The sequence below is a fragment of the Bombyx mandarina genome, chromosome 19 (genome assembly GCF_030267445.1).
Source record: "Bombyx mandarina strain Sakado chromosome 19, ASM3026744v2".
Classification (NCBI taxonomy): domain Eukaryota; kingdom Metazoa; phylum Arthropoda; class Insecta; order Lepidoptera; family Bombycidae; genus Bombyx; species Bombyx mandarina.
This window is the reverse complement of record NC_143225.1, coordinates 4,546,889-4,566,795: the sequence shown is the minus strand read 5'-3', so window position 1 is coordinate 4,566,795 and position 19,907 is coordinate 4,546,889. Positions and strand designations below refer to the sequence as shown.

At 36.8% G+C, this 19,907-nt stretch overlaps 3 protein-coding genes across 4 annotated transcripts; 2 read left to right on the top strand and 1 right to left on the bottom strand.

The window, feature by feature from the left end:
- The first annotated feature begins 1,635 nt into the window (after positions 1-1,635).
- On the top strand, positions 1,636-13,025 carry mi (cyclin E-interacting protein minus). The gene is made up of 7 exons (XM_028169452.2): positions 1,636-2,866; positions 3,612-3,997; positions 4,457-4,612; positions 5,210-5,341; positions 5,842-6,406; positions 9,140-9,315; positions 10,881-13,025. Exons 1-7 carry the CDS (start codon positions 1,829-1,831, stop codon positions 11,299-11,301), a joined length of 2,874 nt encoding a protein of 957 aa, XP_028025253.2. The 5' UTR covers positions 1,636-1,828; the 3' UTR covers positions 11,302-13,025.
- Positions 13,026-14,257: 1,232 nt separating this feature from the next.
- On the top strand, positions 14,258-18,884 carry LOC114239419 (calcium and integrin-binding protein 1). 2 transcript variants are annotated; one of them, XM_028169602.2, is made up of 5 exons: positions 14,258-14,708; positions 14,876-14,978; positions 15,608-15,755; positions 16,971-17,095; positions 17,771-18,884. In XM_028169602.2, exons 1-5 carry the CDS (start codon positions 14,617-14,619, stop codon positions 17,879-17,881), a joined length of 579 nt encoding a protein of 192 aa, XP_028025403.1. In that variant the 5' UTR covers positions 14,258-14,616; the 3' UTR covers positions 17,882-18,884. The 2 variants fall into 2 exon arrangements, with proteins under 2 accessions (XP_028025403.1, XP_028025404.1); XM_028169603.2 differs by having other exon boundaries at positions 14,278-14,708; positions 14,863-14,978.
- Positions 18,657-19,777, bottom strand: LOC114239412 (uncharacterized). Its single transcript, XM_028169595.2, has 3 exons — positions 19,574-19,777; positions 19,399-19,508; positions 18,657-18,810 (listed from the first exon to the last, which is right to left on the bottom strand). The coding sequence occupies exons 1-3, from the start codon at positions 19,628-19,630 to the stop codon at positions 18,657-18,659; spliced, it is 321 nt and encodes a 106-aa protein (XP_028025396.1). The 5' UTR covers positions 19,631-19,777.
- Positions 19,778-19,907: the final 130 nt, after the last annotated feature.

Genomic DNA, 19,907 nt, shown 5'->3' with positions numbered 1-19,907 from the left:
TAGGTCTATGCTACATACCTACCTAAATTTTACAGTGACACCAGTGACACTTTCTTGTCGTCCTGAATAGGCAATAGAAAATAAACCTATACCTACCAACTGCGAAGTCTTTTTATTTTGTGCACGGTGTTCGAAAATGTATTTTGTTGCAAAGAATTAAGGACGTGCACTTTAGATGAATTGATTTAAACTAAATTTAAATCTAAGTATTAAATTTTTCTAGGTTTGTCAAATCAGTGTTGATTTTTTACGTTTATAAAAGTGGTCTATTACCAGGTTAGTATGATACCGGTCACTCACATTCGCACGAATACGCAAACCCACAAGTGTAGGACGACATTTGCAAATGATTATGCAAAGTTTTCGCTGCATTAGTGGTTTTCCAAGCTGTGTCGGTTTTTAACGAACATCAAAGCGCGTGAACCCCGATCCTTCGCGAAGTCTCCCACACATTCGTGTGACCAGTTGCGCCCAGGATTGCGAAGGCAACGGACGTTTCGCTATTTTCATAGATCTTGACGTCTACTGTGTAGCGTATCTTCATCAAAAGAAATCCCATAAAAACAGCATGGCTGTTAATGATGTCTGGGAAAGAATTCAAAACTCTTTTTCTCTTCAATATTTTATTGACGAATTAAAAAGGAGGAGAAATTCGTGAGACATTCGCAAACAAGTGTAGGAGGAAGCGCAAACGGGTTCGCAAATTGAGTACCGAACCCATTTGCACAGCCGCTAAGTTTGCGAATAAATGTTTGACGGCCCTTGACATGCGCGCAAACATACGTACAATTTACGAATATTTGCGCGCATGTAGGTTAGTCATAATTATTCTTAATAATAAAAATTATGACTAACAAAGAAAGAATATGGAAAACCCGAAGTATTCGCCGTGAGACCAAGATTAGGTTTGTGGGTGTACTAGCGTTCTCAACTTTTTTGTACGGTGCTGAAACCTGGCCCTAATAGCATTTCACAATAAGGCAATATGGTCGATGACTACGAAATGTGATACTGGAGAAGGATGCTACCCATATCATAGATAGCCATAAGGACCAATAAATCAATTCTCCAAAAACTCCACATCACAAGGGGGCTCTCCACCATTTACCAAGATCGAACGCTCAGCCTTTTCGGACATGTCATGCGGTCTATAAGGCATAGTCAGGAAAAGCTTGTTATTCTTGGTCAAGTGTAGTGGAAACGAGCCAAAGGCAGGGCACCAACAAGATTGTCGGACATTATAAGGAAAACAGTTGGGGTAGAATCCAACAAGCGGCTCACCTCGCAGCGCACCGATACATACTATCTAAAACTACACGTAGGTATGTAAGGATTTCTATGAAGATCTATAAAAATAATTGTAATATTAAAATTTTTTTTTTATTGCTCTCTGAGGCAGACGAGCATACGGGCCACCTGATGGTGAGTGGTTATCGTCGCCCATGGACTTCAGTAATACCAAGGGCAGAGCCAAGCTGCTGCCTACCGAGTAATAAGGGACGACGAAGAAGAGGAAGACGATTCAGTTGAACACATTTAATTTCATTTCATTTTCTTCGATTTTATTTTTAGTTGGTAATTATATTTTCTTTTATGCTGAAAAAGTAGAATGTACCAACGTACAAGACAGAAGGTGTATTATCTGTGCCATACAAATCATAATGGCGTCGCGAAATCACTGACCGAGTGGTAGTTTAATTTAGTTCAATTAATTCAATTAAATAAAGATTTCAATTTAAGACAATGTTGTAATTTCTAAATATTTGTATATATCGTAATACTAAAGTCCCCAGTAGGTTTTGGCAATACAACATAGAATGTAGTGCTAATGGAATCCCTAGAAGAATCAAATTGTTACTCGTTAAGTGATAGTTTTTCATTGTATGAACGCTATATGAGAAGTTTTAAAGTAGCTAATCCTCTGCCAGAACCGAAAAGCAGCTTTGGAACCGGGGAACACTCCAACAATTCACAACGTTCAAGTAGTCGAGGTAACATCGAGTTGTCCGTGGCGCGCACTAACGTCACAAGTAAACATTGTGAAACAGCTGAGCCCGAATCTAGTACAAGAAATATAGATTCGACTGACAACATCGCTGTTAAGATTTTCGGCTTAGACTTAGAAATATGCACCAAAGTTAATTCTGAAAGCGATTCTCTCCCAGCGTTATCACTCGAAAATTCGTCTGCAACAGTTGAGCATAGTCTTTTGCAGGATAAATCTAGCGGAACCGACGCACATGGTTCATCTGAAAATTCAAGAACGGAGACGTTCAAGCAACCCGTCTTCATAACCTCTACCATGGAAAATAGTAACAATGCTGTGGACAGTGTGCCCCTATTCCGTGATGTGAGATTGCCAGAGAATGTTTTTAAATTACCGATAAGTGAATTATCATTTAATGGTACCATAAAGCATGTACAAAAGTTGAAACCAATTGTAGATCCTATGTCTGCATTGAGTTCTAATACTGGATTAAATTTGTATGATAGAAATTCAGGATCCTGTCATAGCAGCAGTGATCAAGAAGCTAAGCAAGATTCAAAGAGTTTTATTGATGAAAAAAGTACATGTGAACTCAGCAGAACCTACAAGACTGAGAGCACTGGAGACTCCCAGTATGAAGAATTGACTTGTAAAAAAGATGCAGAGGCTGCAAACGATAGCAGCTCAACAAAGTGGAATTTGGATCAGAGCTACTCTTCTCTAGATGCCTCTTTTGATAGCGGGGTTAGGTCACCAGACATGTTTTCTGATCATGACGATGATGATGAAGGGAAAAAGCTCATATCTGAATCAGAACCATTTTGGAATTTTCTTAAGGATTATGAAATCTATGACAACATGAGAGTGAAGAAAATTGAAGTAAGTTTTATTAATGTTTAGTTTTTGTAATATTTATGGAATTAAATTTGTGGCCTGAAAAATGAACACCATCATATGTGAGTACCAAGTGGGTGCCATTCGTCCTGACACATGTAGCTGAAGTCTTAATTTCATGTTATGACTATTATAATATTATAATAAACCTTGAATAATATCTGCTGTGATTAAAGCCAATTGTGTGATGTAGCGAATTGTATGATGAAAAAAATGAACTTGTTAAACAAGCTCGCACCCATACAAAAGATGTTTGTATGTTGATCATACTAAATTATAGCTTATGTGCTATTCTGATGTATATGCTATTAAATTGTAAAATACCATCAAAATCTATTAAGTTGTTTTTGTGTGAGAGAGTAAGGAACACTCATCCTTACAAACTTTAAGATTTACTATATTAGTGGAATAACTGTTGTGTGCTCTTTAAGCCAGAATCAATAACTGCTTTGTAACAAAGCCAATGTTAGGACATTTGAGGGGTTCCAATACCAAATGCTGCCTGTATCACAGGCTTTCTGTCTATCTTATGGTAAGCGGTTCCATTGAGAACAATTGTCTACACTGACAATGAAAATAATGGTAAAGTGCATTAACAGACATAGGTTGTGTAGAATAATAGTTAAACTAATATCTTGGATGGTAGTTTATTTTATAACTTGTTACAATTATTTGTTTTGACATTTAATTAGAAACATGTATATGAATTTTAAGATGGATTTTTTGTTAGGAAAAGCTGCAAGGACTTATTCCTCCACCTTCTGTAACAACATTAAAAACAGATGTCACGGAAATGCTGAAGAAATATTACTGTTTTTTACCGATCTTCAATGAGGGCACTAAAGTTAATTCACCGGAAGTTGACTGTACAACTCCAACAAAAAGAGTGTCGTTTGTCGAAATCCCAGAGCAAACAGTAAAATCACATCCTCTTGAAGAACAAAGTATCGGTGGAATGTTTAACAGTATAAATGCTGCAAAAATAGCAAAAGATCTGAATAGGAGTAACGAGACAACTACAAATGACAAGACTATCAATATAAAAATGTGCAGTGAAAGTGAAGCCAAGGATACTGTTTGGCCAAACGTAATGAAGTGCAAATATTATGATGTTTAGTAAGTAACAACACAAAGCTAATTTTCAATCATTCAAATAGTTTTATAATTAAATTAAAAGTAAAAAAGGGATGTTGCATGTGACCTGTGACTGCTAAAATATATAAAAAAGAAGCTCAAACAGGTTTTACACAACTAAAGAACTTGAATTATAATGTCTCAATATAATATTTTATGTCTCTTAAAAGTGTGGTTAAGATAAAATGTTTAGAAGTGCAATATTAAAATAGTCAATAATATACTATTAATACTAAAATAATGTTACTGGGCCTTGCTGAGCCTGTGCTCGTCAGCCTGTCCTCATGAAACTGAAAAGGCCTTCAGGTCATAGATCATTTATAAACTTACCTAAGCATAATTCAGAACAATTATAAGTGACATCAAAATAAGATCACTGATTGTAGTTGCAAAATTCAGTTTATAGTAGATAAAACAACAAATTCATGATTATTCTTACAGTTACAACAGAACAAAATATTCAGAAAAGTATGAATTATTGGCATTAAAGTATGGAGAGAGGTATGTAGGAGCTGAAACTGATACGAGTGTAAATATCTATTCGGGTGGGTTTCAGTCGCCCAGTAGTGCAACCAAACGAAAAGCAATGCGTCTCAAGTAAGTAATATTGTAGTATCGCACCTTTATGGGGTATAGAATAACTTTTACATATAATTGGTATGACTTTACAATATTATGCAGAACGTTCTCATCTTTGTTGCAACTAAATAATAAGTGTAAAAAAAGAGTTCATGTTTGATTGTGGTATATATAGTGCAGGGTCACAAACTGTAATATAATATAATGAATAATGTATATGTAAGAATCTTTGTTTTTAAATGTTTGTTTAGTGATGTTTTGTGAGGAATAACCAATATAGCTGTCTTCATTTTTAGATACGGTACAAGTTAATTGTCTATTACTTTGAGGTACTGGTGGTAGGACCTATTGTGAGTCCGCACGGGTAGGTACCACCGCCCCGCCTATTTCTGCCGTGAAGCAGTAATGCGTTTCGGTTTGAACGGTGGGGCAGCAGTTGTGACTATACTGAGACCTTAGAACTATATCTCAAGGTGTGTGGCGCATTTTACTTTGTAGATGTCTATGGGCTCCAGTAACCAATTAACACCAGGTGGGCTGTGAGCTCGTCCACACATCTAAGCAATAAAAAAAAAGGTACTGAAGAGCTATTGTAAAGAAATGTTCTTGTTTCAGAATGGCACAAGCAAAATCTCCAGGCCGTCGTTTGTCTCACTTGGCACGCAGACGTCAAGCTTTTTGCAGTGCTGCTACTATAAACGAAAAAGCTCAAGCTTCCACAGCTAAAATGGTCCTCATTGATAAAAAGTGAGTTATATATTTTTTTGTTTTGTTTATTTATTTATTTACGAAATAAACTAAGGCTTTAAAGAAAGTTCTGATAAAAAAACAACAAGAGAGTTTCATTCACTATTTATTACAGATATATGTTCAAACAACATGGTGACAAGACATATACAGACATATACATTGCACAAGTGCAATTTCAATATTATATTTAATTAGTGGGATTTATATTGTTTTTCTAATAAATGATAAATCGTTGAACATATTGTTTTTTAATTTCAAAATAAAAACGATAATATAATGTCAAGGACCATTGGTAGTGTTTCTAATTATACGACCACCACTGTACATAGGTAGTATAGTAATAATGCTAGACAAAACAGACATTGACTGTTTTTATCTAAGGAATTAGGCATCAATGAGAGTTCACCTTTTCGCGAAATATACATTCTAAATACCACCTTGGAAAAAACATGGCTTTGAAGATTTGTGTTTAATTTAAATCTTTGTTTCTCTTCAAGTTTCTTCCCGCATCGAAAACTAGTAAATTCAGCCGAAAGAAAAAGTCCGCGCTTACGCCGCACCCCGGGCAAGAAGACACCTACGAGGCGGACTCCCACCAAAAAAACCCCAGCCAAAACACCAAAGACCCGCAGCGGCGGCTCCAGTAAGAAGAAAGCTATGCGTAGATTACTTCTGGAATCGGACGCAGTCACTCGGTCACAGCCCTCGAGGGAGACCTTAAAACGCGCTCTTTTCATCAGTCCAGAAAATAGAAAAGCTGTTCCTCTCGTACCTAGTACTTCAGTACCTTTGCAGGCTATGAGGTCGAAGAGAGCTTTATTTGGCTCCCCGGAACGGTATGCCGAATCTAAAAGTTGCGATGGTAGTCAAAGTGACATGTTCTTGAAACGGAAGCTAAGTGCATTAGATGAAGAGCCGGCGAGCAGTAGAAGTAAGATAGCGAAAAGTTTGTCCTTCGGAGGGGACAGCATAGATAACCTTCAGTCGATCGGTTTCAGTCGGAGATCGTCCGAGGTGTTCACAAGTCGAAATTCCGCAGAACTTAATGAAATGCATAAGAAGGTAAGCCAATTAGTTTTTTTTTATCAACTTACCGGGTAAAAAAAACAACACAATAGTCACAATGTTTTAACACTTCTAAGCAGATTTTAAATGTGCTGTACAATGTAAACCTGGAGTCAATAGGGTGTTAAAGCTAAAGTACTAAGTGTGCATAATAGTTATTTAAACATACCGGCCACTAATGAAGTCACATCCCAAATATAAGGGTAAATATACCCGACTAATGTCTTAAGGTGGTGAATATTTATAATTCCTTCAAATCAAGATTATCCAACGATTTTCAGAAAATGTTGTTTTATTCGTGTTTTCAATAATCAACTTTATCGATAATTTTGATTTTTTCTTTAAATAACCAGTTATTTTTTTATTATTATTCTGCCAGTATGAACGAAAAATATTATTCATATTTCATCATTTTATCAATATGTAATTCGTATTTAAATATAATTTCTAAAAAACACAAGTTATCAAAAAAAAAACGATCAAAGCTCTGTCATTATCTAGTAAGTCATAATACGTCATTTCGGACCCTCCAACTCCATTAATGGTGCTTTTATCGCGGTGCGTTCTCGTCGAACCCGCCGCACACTGTATTATTATCGAAATCTAGCAGAACTTAATTCAATCTTGCGTGAATTTATCTTTTTTTAATTTTACGTGTCCTAAAATGTTAATATTAGATGTTATTTCGTATTTCTAAATAAATAAATAACATTAATTATTAATAAAAATAATTTAATCTTTATTTTCTTTACAAATATTATTTTTAATACTGCAACTTTGTTCTAAATACACAAGAAATATATTTTACACCCCTAAATATATTCAAAAGACTAAAAAAAATTCGCATAACCTTCTACCCATCTTCCTCCGTCGAGTAAGTTTCTTCTCCCATGTTCTATTTTGCACTGTTGATTTGGAAGATAGAGATCTGAACCTATCAGAAATCAGTTAAGTACGTCTCGATTGGTGTTAATTCTGCTTGTTTTCCTGCTGAAATACTCGCGATTCCTCCTATATTCCTTATTGTTCGCGTCTTGAGCTTCTTCTGCTAATTGGTCCAAAGGTAAAACGCATGTTTCAATTACTTCTATTGAGTGTGAGAGGATTTTGTGTTACCTACTAGAAGGCATGTAGTACCAGGAACGATGTACTAAATAAAGTTTTCTTGTCTCTTCGGCATATGTCTTGTGCCTCCAAGATAACAGAAATGTTTGACTAAATCCAGATTGATCCCTGTTATTTTCGCTTACATTTCTCCCAATTAGATTATATTTTTGCTGTAAGACTACTTATTAACATTTGAAGTGATCGTGGAGGGTTTCTACAGTCCTCTATGTCATAATATTGTAGTATTTTTTCAATTATAAGGATATTTTGACCTTTTTTTTATTACTTGGAAACCATATATTAAAAATATCTCGCCTTTTCATCGCGCTGAAAACAAAAAAAAATGTATGAGCGGGCAAATAGGAGCAAGGGATTCCAACTAAATTTCAAAGAACATTAACCGTAGAATGCTATAACAGTGATTTCCCGGTGTATACACTTGCATACATTTTTAAAAGTCAACACTAATACAAAAAGAATTTTTTTTTCAAGGACTACAGCAAAAACGTTATTAATTAATAACATTTCAATATTATAAGGTTCAAACTTACCTTAACGTATTCTCGATGATATAACAAACGATAAAAATGACCAATTATAGCACTTTAAACGACAAGAACAGACCTGTTCGCATTCTGCAATAAAGCAAAACTAAACAATACACTCGTGCTAGTACGCATAACCTATGTTTCGAGATTTCCCTTGTGTTGTATGGTGTTACACACTTATTTTTTTTTTTCAATATCGGTTATTTAGTTATACACCTTTGTAATAAAGGGAGTTTTAAGAATATTTAGAAGAGTATTATTTTTAATTAAGTTCTGCTAGATCTCGATAATAATACAGTGTGCGCCGCTTGTTCGGCGAGTAAACTAACCCATAGACACGGCCCACTGAGTTTTTCGCCGGATCTTATCAGTGGGCCGCGTTTCCGATCCGGTGGTAGATTCTGCGAAACACTGCTCTTGCTTGGGGCTAGTGTTAGCAGCTTCCTCAGGTTAGATTCCCGTGAGCTCACATACTTGCTCGGTTACGCTGGCATAGCCTACCGGCCTCCTTTCTTCTTCTTTTTCTCCACCTTATCCCACTAGGTAGGTTGGGCAGAGCTAATTTTTCTCTTCCATTCTCTTCTATCAGCCGTCATCTCAACACTCACTCCTCTCTCTGTCATATCGTCATTCACACACTCCATCCATGTCTTCTTTCGTCGACCCTCTATCCCCTCTACCTTGCATTACCATTTTCATATATTATCTCCTAGTTACATGCATCTTCTCTCTACGCATAACGTGTCCATACCACGCTAAGGAAAAAAAGGATTGTGTGGTTTTACGAAACCACGGTAAAAGTGAAACTTTTTTTCACATTTAACTCTGACAAACAACATTTACATTAAACAGTGACAAAAACAAACAAAATATCGTGGAGCACTGGCGCAAATAAGTAATAGTCTATACCACTACACGGTCAGCTGCTGTGAACTATAGCCGCCATATTGGCCTTGGCTGCTCTGATGAGCGCCTTTCACTTTATCCCTACTCCGCGGCCGACCGTCACGCGACATGCAACACACAAAAGTTTCACTTTAAAAAAAGCAAAAACTTCGTAATTTTCGTATTACAGAAATTATTGTGGGCCGTGTCTGAAGCTCTGCGTGTTCACGGCTGGCGCATGTCGTCTCCGGGATTTAAAGAGAAGGCGTCGTCGCTGGCCCGGCTCACGCGTCGACTTCTGGCCCTGCCTCAACATGCCGCTAAGCTAGCAGCGCCTAAACTCTCCACTTCGGATACTATGCTCAAGTAAGTGACACAAATAAATCAGCCACGACCGGATCAATAAATTAAAACTAATATTAGTAGTTATTCGCTGCTACAAGAAACAGATTTTTTCCCTACCTAATTGCCATTAGCTTCGATGAACTATTTTAATTTTGTCTTAGTTGTTGAGCGAACTCACGGGGCTCAGCCTGAAAAAAATTGTCTATATAGCTCTTCGCTGATATAGGGTATTCGGGTCTATAGCTTAAGTTACACTATAGTATTTGAAGCATCAAATTCTATATATTTATTTTATTTTATTTTTTATTGCTTAGGTGGATGGACGAGCTCACAGCCCACCTGATGTTAAGTGGTTACTGGAGCCCATAGACATCTACAACGTAAATGCGCCACCCACCTCGAGATATAAGTTCTAAGGTCTCACTATAGTTACAACGGCTACCCCACCCTTCGAACCGAAACGCATTACTGTTTCACGGCGGAAATAGGCGGGGTGGTGGTACCTACCCGTGCGGACTCCCAAGAGTTCCTACCACCAGTGATTACGCAAATTATAATTTTGCGGGTTTGGTTTTTATTACACGATGTTATTCCTTCACCGTGGAAGTTAATCGTGAACATTTGTTAAGTACATATTTCATTAGAAAAATTGGTACCCGCCTGCCGGATTCGAACACCGGTGCATCGCGTCATACGAATGCACTGACGTCTTATCCTTTAGGCCATGACGACTTCATATACAAATACAATTACACATACTATATACTTGGTTTGATTAGCACTAGTAATAGTAGTTTTGGTACTGTTACGATTCTATCTCACAGTTTATTTATGACGTTTCGAAACGTAATTTAGACTTGAAGAGTGAATGTTAAACTGTAAAAATAATTGTAACTACCTACGAATAGGGAACCGAACCGAATACAAAAATACAAATAAAAAATATTTAAAACTAGCTGACCCGGCAGAATTCGTAGTGCCGCAATCGATAAATAAAGGACCTAAATTTTTGTATAAAATAAACTTAAAATAAACAAAAGGAATCCGTCCGACGCATCAAAGGAAAAACAAAATATTTTTATTTAATTTCTGTAATAAATTTGAAAATGCTCTCAAATTTATTTACCTTTTACACCTTCCACAAATAATTCAAGACCAAAATTAGACAAATCGGTCCAGCCGTTCTCGAGTTTTAGCGAGACTTAACGAACAGCAATCCATTTATATATATGGACTAACGACTCGTCCTCGCATCGCTTCGAAAACATTAAATTTTATTATTGATAGCTGAGTCCCGCGATGTTACCCACGGTTGTTGTCGTACCGCGGGTGACGCCTAGGGAAGCTAGTCTAAAAAAAGTAGTCTTAAGTTACTCCTTATATCATCAGCTTACCTATCAGTGAAAGTCTCGTCGGTGCAGCCGTTCCGGAGATTAGCCAGAACAAACAAACAAACAAACAAGAAAATTGGTATATGTACTATGGTATACATACTTACGCATTTAGTAAAAAGTGGTTATTTTATTATTAGAAATAGACACTACAATTTTATTTATTTGTATAAATGCATAATATTTTGTTTACAGACTTGCAAGGCAGTACGTGTACGCGATTATCCAGGGTCGGACGGTTGAGGATTGTTTCGAAGAGGAACAGACTAAGCTGACGAACCAGGCCAACAACAAATTGACCGGCTACATATCGGCCGTCGCCTACCAACAGATGCGAGCGCGGCAGCAGGCCGGCGCCCTCACCTCTCGGATCAAGGAGAACACGTGCAGCGACGCGTCCTTCCGCCAGGACCAACCCAAGAGCTGCTCCAAAAACGTGCTCCAAGACAAACTCGTCAACGTGGACGCCAACTCCAACAGCAGCGGAACGAGCCTCTTCGATAAATCAGGAATTCCTCTGTACAAATCCAACTCGATGCCTTCCTTCGAAGAGGCGGCTAAGATGAGAGCCCGCCGACAGATTAGCTTCGACAACGTTGATTTTCCTAAAAGGTGAATTAATACTAAAATAACTTTCTATTGTAAATTATTTTAAATAAAATAAAATATTAATTTAGTCGAATTATTGAAACAGCGCGGACATTGTAAATACTATAATAATTTATTTTGTAATTAGTTTTAGTAAAATATTTAAATATCCTTAAGAATTAACTGTACGTGTATTATCGCAATTTTACGATTTCTTGACTGAAAATGACGGCACATTGATGTAGTCTTAAATGGTTTATGAATTTAAAGTTTTTTTTTTAATATGTTAATGTAAATTGAAGTGCATGTCGTATAGTCTATTAAGTGCTTCCTTCTGTTTGTTTGTAACGTGGGAGGTAATGGCATCCGAAGCTGGAGCGATAACTAAATGCTAACCTAGCTAATGGTAATGGATTAACATATCTCGAGCTGGTCCGCGGCGCTTACTTATTTTATCTATGGGCTCTGATTAATTTCATCACGTGGATCATGCGTTCGTCTGTTCAAAAGTAAGAAAGGCATTTGCTAACAAATCATACTATTTTAATATAATAAATAGTATTTTAATATTTTGCGAACCCGCATTGGAAAACTCACAAAACAATTTTATCAAAACTACTGAGCTTCATCCAATTTTACGTCGTCAACTAAAGGCACGGAAAAGAGGGAAGAGGATTCTCGCTTTTAGCGAAGCTTATGTTTGGGCGATCTTTACGTAGATACGACTTATATGGTGAGATGGGAAGATGAGTAAAATTGAAACTTACGCTCGGTAAAATCGTCCTACTGTATGGGTGGGTAATGCAGTTGGTTACATAAGACATCACGCATCGAATCCAGGTCTACTCGGATATTCGAATTTTCTGGAAATTATATCCGTCGTCGATCACAATCTTAGATAAAGTCTGGAATGAACATCACAAGAGAAGAGGGGATGTGACCGCCCTGATCATACTTGAAAGCATTCAGTGACAGCGCAACTGTAGACTATCTGGTTAACGTGGTTCAAGGTCAAGGAACGTGTTGGTGGAATTCTTTGATATCCTCTGCTCCATCTAAAGGCCACAGGACAAGTGAATCAGTCAGCGCAAAGGTGCCCTAACCTTACCATAGTTAATATGGAGATCAAGAGATTTCATTTTAATTTTACACTGCTTCGTAGGCAAAAGCAATACGCGCGAAAATAAAGTTTACAAAAGCATCTGTTATCTATGGGTGAAACTAGGGATAGGTCAGTTTTGCATCAAAACTTGTTATGTATTGAATAAATTGCAATATATAAATCCGATTATGAAAAATTGTGGGCTAGGCCACTTTTGCACTGACCGCCTCAAATATTTATCGAATATTTTCTCAAAGAAATTAACTATAAAACAGTTTCGGCAAGTTTTGTGCGCTTTACATTGCGGAAAAGCAAATTGTTAAGATTAAATCAAATTATTGGAAATGTATCCCGTTTGTGGAATAGTATTGTTTAATTATCGTTCAGTGTTCGGAACAGTTACTTCACATTAAATATATGTTGTTTTTGGTATGCGTGATCTAAATGACTTAGAAATTAGTAATTTATAAAAAAGAAGAAACGAAATTTCGTATAAAAAACTTAATTTTTATCTAGCACACATTTCTTTGTGTCCTTTATGTGTACTGAATTAAGTGTGACTTGCTTAATGTGTTACTTCTTGCAGGATTCGATCTCAGATCTTATCAAATAAATAAATGGAACTTAAATAAAATTGTTTGATAATTCAATATTCGTATGATTTTTTGACATGACCTTTACAGGAGTACAACTGTGTATCAAGCTTTTGAAGAAATGCAACAAGACCTATCGAGTTAGTCCAAGAAGTAAAGTAAGGAAATAACTTTCTATCAGGCTGTATTGTTAATTATGAGCATCCACGAACATACTTGATTTAAAAACAAAGTTGAGCTAAGTGTATTGATAATTTATCAGTACATTGTGTTTGTTACCGCTGGGGTCCCCCCTTACATGTAGTTTAGAATACTCCCGATCCACTAACGGTGCTTTTAGATACCTTAAACACCGGTTCCGTTCTCGTCAAATCCGTCGCTTGCGACGAAGGGTTTGCCGAGTAAACTGACCCATAACCCATGAGTTTCTCCCCGGATCTTCTCAGTGAGTCGCGTTTCACTGCTCTTGCTAAGGCTAGTATTAGCAACGTCCCTAGGTCAGAGCAAGAGAGGGGGGGTCATGGGGGTCATGGCCCCCCCCTGAGCTGGTTCCAGGACCTAGGTGGACCACATATTGAACATAATGATTTTTGGACCACGGTTATGGAATATAAATAAGATGCCTCATTCCGGGCGTGATAGTGCTTCTCTGGATTTCTTCAAGAGAAGATGACAATATGTACGTGTATATGTAAAAGTTATTATGTGTTAAGTTTTTCAAGTGTACAATAAAGAATAAATATTTTTAAGTACAGTACTTACGTACATTAATAAAATACCTACTTTTTACTTGTATCTATTGTTATCAAAATTTTATTATAAGTTTTTGACTTGACCATGACTATGTGACCGCCTCCTGGCACCAAAGCTGCATCCGCCCTTGGGTTAGAGCCCTGTGAGCTCAGCTACTCGCACGGTGGATCTAGTATGACCCCTCGAGGTCACTAGAATAGGTAGGAAAAAAAGCTTGGGTTCCGAACGTAATATGACGTAATAGATAAGTGTTTTTATTTTATGGAGGGAATTCTCCGAAATTGATTTAGGGTAGGTACATAAATAATTATTTATAGATTTCTTCGCTAATGCAGTGTTTTAATAATGCGTCCAGTACTATCAAACATCGTATAGAACGGCACTAAAACTACATCAGCTTCAGAATTCAGTAAAATGTGAGTAATTTCCTCGTTTGTAATAAATAACGTTATAACGGAACCAAATATCCGAACGTGCGATACCGCCCCCGCCGTCGCCTCACCCCCCGCTGAGCTCTCGAGGCGAAAAAACACGCCCTCGGCGCGCGCGACGACGACCAGTAAAATATTGTCAGTCTTAGTTTAACTGTACTGTTCTCAACTCATTTTATTTTTTTATTTTAGTTATCGTGTCGCTTTTATATTAAAACCTCATACAAATCAGTGTAAATATTATTTCCATATCATCTTCGCCAACAGCCCGGAATACCGAACCCACAAAAGCCCCGCCAATCGGACCTTTAGTGTTAAAACGTTCAATTATAAAAATAGTAATTATTATAATTGAACGTTATCTTCGTATAGATATTTATTAACAGACGTGTATTTTATTGATAAGATAAGATTCAAAATACATACCCGCTGTTGACACAGTTGTATGGCGAACAATAGCAGCTATGGGTAACGCTAAATCCTATCCAGGTCTTACACAAGACGTTTTGGAGGACTACACTAATCTAACCTATTTGAGTAAAGGCGAAATATTACAGTGAGTATAAAGTCTGACGCTAATTTATTATTTATATTTAAATCGAAATATTTTGGAAATCTATCTATCTATCTATCTCTTAGGTTTATGGCGTTTCCTTTTAGATTTTGCCAATGTCAAGTGTATAATATTTTGGAAATGAAAACGATGACAGATTTTCTTTACAGTTTGATGAAGAAATTTTATTCGATAAATCCTGATAAATTGGAGGCTGACTATCAATACAGGTTCAGTAAAGAAGACATTGTGAATAAATTTGAAGTTTTAAGGGTACGTAGGGCAAATAATTTTATAATATAATAAGCGGTTTCGATATTCTAACGTGTTTTCGTTGTAATGTAGTTAGTTCTGCGAAAACTTGCGACGTATGTAATGTTGGGTATGAGATATTGTTATCTGAGGTTTGCTTTTAGGAAAAAATAATTAATTTAGAGAATAAATGTCACATACATAAGTATGCATCCATATGTAGACCCTGTTAAATTTTGGTTGTGCGGACTTCATTTATCCATGAAATACGTACTTAACAAATGTTCACGATAGTTCACGATTGACTTCCACGGTGAAGGAATATTATCGTGTAATAAAAATCAAATCCGCAAAGTTATAATTTGCGTATTTACTGGTGGTAGGACCTCTTGTGAGTCCGCACGGTTACCACTACCCCGCCTATTTCTGCCGTGAAGCATTAATGCTTTTCGGTTTGAAGGGTGGGGCAGCCGTTGTAACTATTCTGAGACCTTGAGCTTATATCTCAAGGTGGGTAGCGCATTTACATTGTAGATGTCCACTGGCTCCAGTAATCACTTAACACCAGGTGGGCTGTGAGTTCGTCCACCCATCTAAGCAATAAAAAAAGAATTAGGGTGCCATATTTATTTTAATATAAAAACTTTCAGAACAATCCCTTTCAAGATCGTCTTTTCCGAGTGTTCTCCTCGCACGACGATGGCCGTTTCTCATTTGAAGACTTATTGGATCTGTGCTCAGCGATGTGTCCGGAATGTCCACTTGAAGTAAAAGCTGCGTGGGCGTTTAAAGTTTTTGGTAAATTTCGTACATACAGCCTTTACATAAAAATAAACGTTTTACAATTGATTGGGCTCTAATGCGCGTTGAAGATCTGTCAAATGGTACTACTGGGTGGATTTCATTATTTTGAATATGTCTGTCGTCACTTTTACTTAGATACTTGAAGGCTAAAAATTGGAACTTCGGTTTCTTTAGTTATGAGTTGAAATGTCATGGTCGATTTTTGCCGCCTTAGAGATCTTCTAACAACGAATATTATCCGCTATGAGACTGAATCGAATCTACGAATACCTGTGCCGATTTCACAGCGGTGATGTGAGGCATTTTAGATCATACCCAAGAGGGGACTGACCGCGTGATCAACACACTGGAGGGGATGGTTCCTTAATATTTAAACGCTTCTCCATTGGCACCAGGAGTGGTTCGGAGGTTCGGATCAAGAACACTGTTTTTGTTGAATAGATGAGTGAACGATCTCATAGCCCAACTGGTATCAATTGTCTGCCGGAGCCCATAAGTATCGCAATATGAATGCTGACCTTGAGACACATGATCGATGTTTTAATTGCATTTTATAAGTTGCCTCTAAACCGCAACGCCTTAGCCTAGGCGCGCACTGCGCTTACAGCGGCCAGCGAAACATATGCATTGTATGGAAATATCCATAAGTGCGCGCATATGGCCGCAAATACCCACCAGCCGCGGCGGCCAATGAGGTAGCCTGCGACCCGACTGCGGCCATTTCGAAGCACTCTGTATTCGTTACTGACAATTTTAGTGGCAGCTCTGTTTGCTTAGTGCGAGTTTTTTAACGTTCTCGATAGCGTAAAAGTGAACTAAAAGTTGTATGAACTTGGAACGTTTGCCTACGTTTGTCGCTAGGGGCGCTGTTCCAACTGCATACAAATATTAGTTAACTTTTACGCTATCGAGAACGTTAAAAAACTTGCACTAAGCACATTCGCTGCATGCTTGGTCGCGACCCTTGCGGCCGGGTCGCCATGCTAGCCGCTGCGACTGGAGGAGTGCGAAGTTGGAGCTTTCTATCACAAGTTCCTTCAAAAGTAGTTTGAAAATAGTTCATAGTAATAACCAACTTGGTTATGTAGGTATACCGGCATAGCTGCTGTCAAGTGACGATGACAAAATATATTGTGTTAGGAGTGTGAATCGAAACGGTATGTTGTAGATTTGGTGGATCTAAAACGTTTTTGATCTGTATTCTTTCAGATCTAGACGATGACAACCAAATATCAGCGAAGGATATTTGCCAGATTATAGACCGACTCACTTGGACTGGAAATAATCGTTCGAATTTCCTCGATCGCGAATCAAAAGCAAAGATAGCCGAAATTGTAAGTACAATTAGACCTTAACGATGCAATTTCTTTCGATATTGAAATATAAATTCCCTAAGATGTACTTAATGGTCATATTAAATATAAATATGCGTTGAAATTAAATATCAACCTTTGAAAATAAAATAAATTATCACAAATCTGAAAAAACTAATTTTCTATGGCTATCGTTTTCGTAGATTTATTTGCTGACCACGTAATCAGAGAATATTTTAATTGTTGATTTGAATTTTAAGTCCCTTTAAATTGTGACCTTGTATAGTCTGGATGGCGTGTAATGGAGGTGACGTCCTCGACATAATTAGTAAATTGTATCCCTCACTGCTTGGGCATTATCTCCTTGCCCAAGAGAGGATGTTTTGTCTTTACTTGTCTATGTAAGCCTAAGATTTCCTTGATTTTGTTGGTACCAGTGAAACGAATAACTGTAACTTTAAAAAGTTTTGTAAAGTTATTTATTGCTTAGCTGCAAAGATAATGCAATCGTTTCAACTTAAAGTGCAAAATTACTTAAATTAACAAATAATGCAATAGTGTTTATCTATGACATTAGTGACAAAATTGCTTGTTTGCAGATTAATAATAACAAAAAACCTGGCTTAAAAACAATTGAAAAATCTATTAGATCATAATTTCAAATTTATTTTCCTTTAATGATCAATTTTCTTTCAGATCTTGGAAGAAACAAAATTGGACAGCAGCGGCAGTATCGGCCTAAGCGAATTTAAAATTATGATGTCCAGGATACCGGAGTTTTCATCGTCTTTTTACTTTAAATTATGAAATCTTAAAAAGATATTGTAACATTTCCTATAACAAATCATTTTAATACAGCCTAACTATAATAATATAGCTATATTTTGTGCTTTAACATGGCAGATGATGATGAAAGTAATTACACTTTTTTCTTCAATCCGGAGAAAATCGCAACACATATCGGTTGCGTAATATATAAAGGAAAGTAGGCACATGAGATATGTCTGTATGATAATTATGTGAAATCCTATTTGTAAGCAAGGACGCCTAGGCTACGAGTCCTTTGCTTACCTACCGTCTGAAGTAGGTACCTTAGGTCCGTTAATCTCAACTTGACGTAACAGGAAATGAAATCGTTCGCGAAAACATTAGGTTATTTTGCCGATTCCTTATGCATAAACTGCATGCAATTTATTAAAAAATAGCTGACGCGCGTCATCAACGGTTGCCTTAATGATATATTCTGGGCATATGCGATCAATCAAATATCAATTATAATTAATTGGATGCGTAAATATTTGGTTTTTGTTTACGTCACTAGTAGTAGTAATTTATCGGTCTTCAAGCTTCAGTAATAGTACCGTACCTATATCTTGTTTAATATAAAATTTGCATTATTAGGAAAATTGTCTCGCATAGCGTGCTACACACTTGCTATATCTCTGGGGTTGGACTCTTAGTGTATCGCATCGTGTTATAACATTATAATTCAAAATAAAACACAGTTCGTTCCAAGTTTATTTATCATGTAGAATATTTTGACATAGAATTCCGAGTTCGAGTTGTATTAGTAATTTGCGATTTATCTAATAAAGGCTTTACAGGCTGCTTTGTTGAATCGCCCGGCTAAGGTACGGTCGGGAAGCGCGGGAATTGCGAGCGTGCGGCCCAGAGTCACCGGTAAAACCGCGGGCTGTTTGTATTTCACGTGGTACATCGGAAAGCTGAGATATGTACTGTAAAAATAAATTTTAGAATGTGAATGTTTTTTGAAACACATTTCAGACTAATACAAGATATTGACATTGCATATTTGTGTTTATTTTTAATCAAATAAATTCCAGATTGAGCGTCAAGTTCCGTGTGCTTAGTTGTGTGTTTTTTAACTTCTTGATCACCTAAAAGTGAACTCAATTTTTGTATATATATATATATATATATATTTTATTGCCCTTGTAGGCAGACGAGCATACGGCCCACCTGATGGTGAGTGGTTACCGTCGCCCATGGACTTCAGCAATGCCAGGGGCAGAGCCAAGCCGCTGCCTACCGTATGGAGTTGGAACAGCGCTCGCTAAGAGCAAACTCGCACTAAGCACATAGATTATCTACAATTTACACTAGATTTCGTAGCTACTTTTAATAGGTAGTTTTAAATAATGTCTATTAGTATTAAATAAGTTTGTATGAATATTAAAAATATACAATAGTTTCTTAGTTTCTTTCCCTATTGACGAATCTGCACGTGAGAGCGTGTATAGTTTATTTTTTAGTACGTCGAGCTTAATTTCGAAAAAGAAATTTTGCAATATATTTCGTCTTACGGTGTCATTTCGGCGGGGCACTGCCACATATATTCAGGATCACTGAAATAGGTCAACGGGTGGTAGGCCTTACGTAGTCCTCTATAATAATCTCTTTGTCGTTGACTTGCCTGTAACAGAGGGAACAACGTAATATCGAAATGAATAATAGCAATTTAAAAAAACAGATATTAACCTCGTAAAACGTTTCGATTTCGTCTTGTCTCCCATTATCAACAAACAAAATATCCATGCTAATAGATAATAAAATATTAACAAGAAATTTTAAAATACCGCCTAACAAACCACGTACATGACGTTTCTATGTAATTTAAAACATGATCCATAGAGTATGTTTTTTGATTTGTCTATTTAATAACTTAATCACTGAAGTATGAAACCTGAACTGAAGTATGAAAATTAATGGATTTTTGCCAATATGCTTATGTCATATATAAAGGTCGAACTCATTGTTTGAAAAGTGAAATGGAACGCAAGGAAATGAAATAGATATATTTTTTTGCCTTATT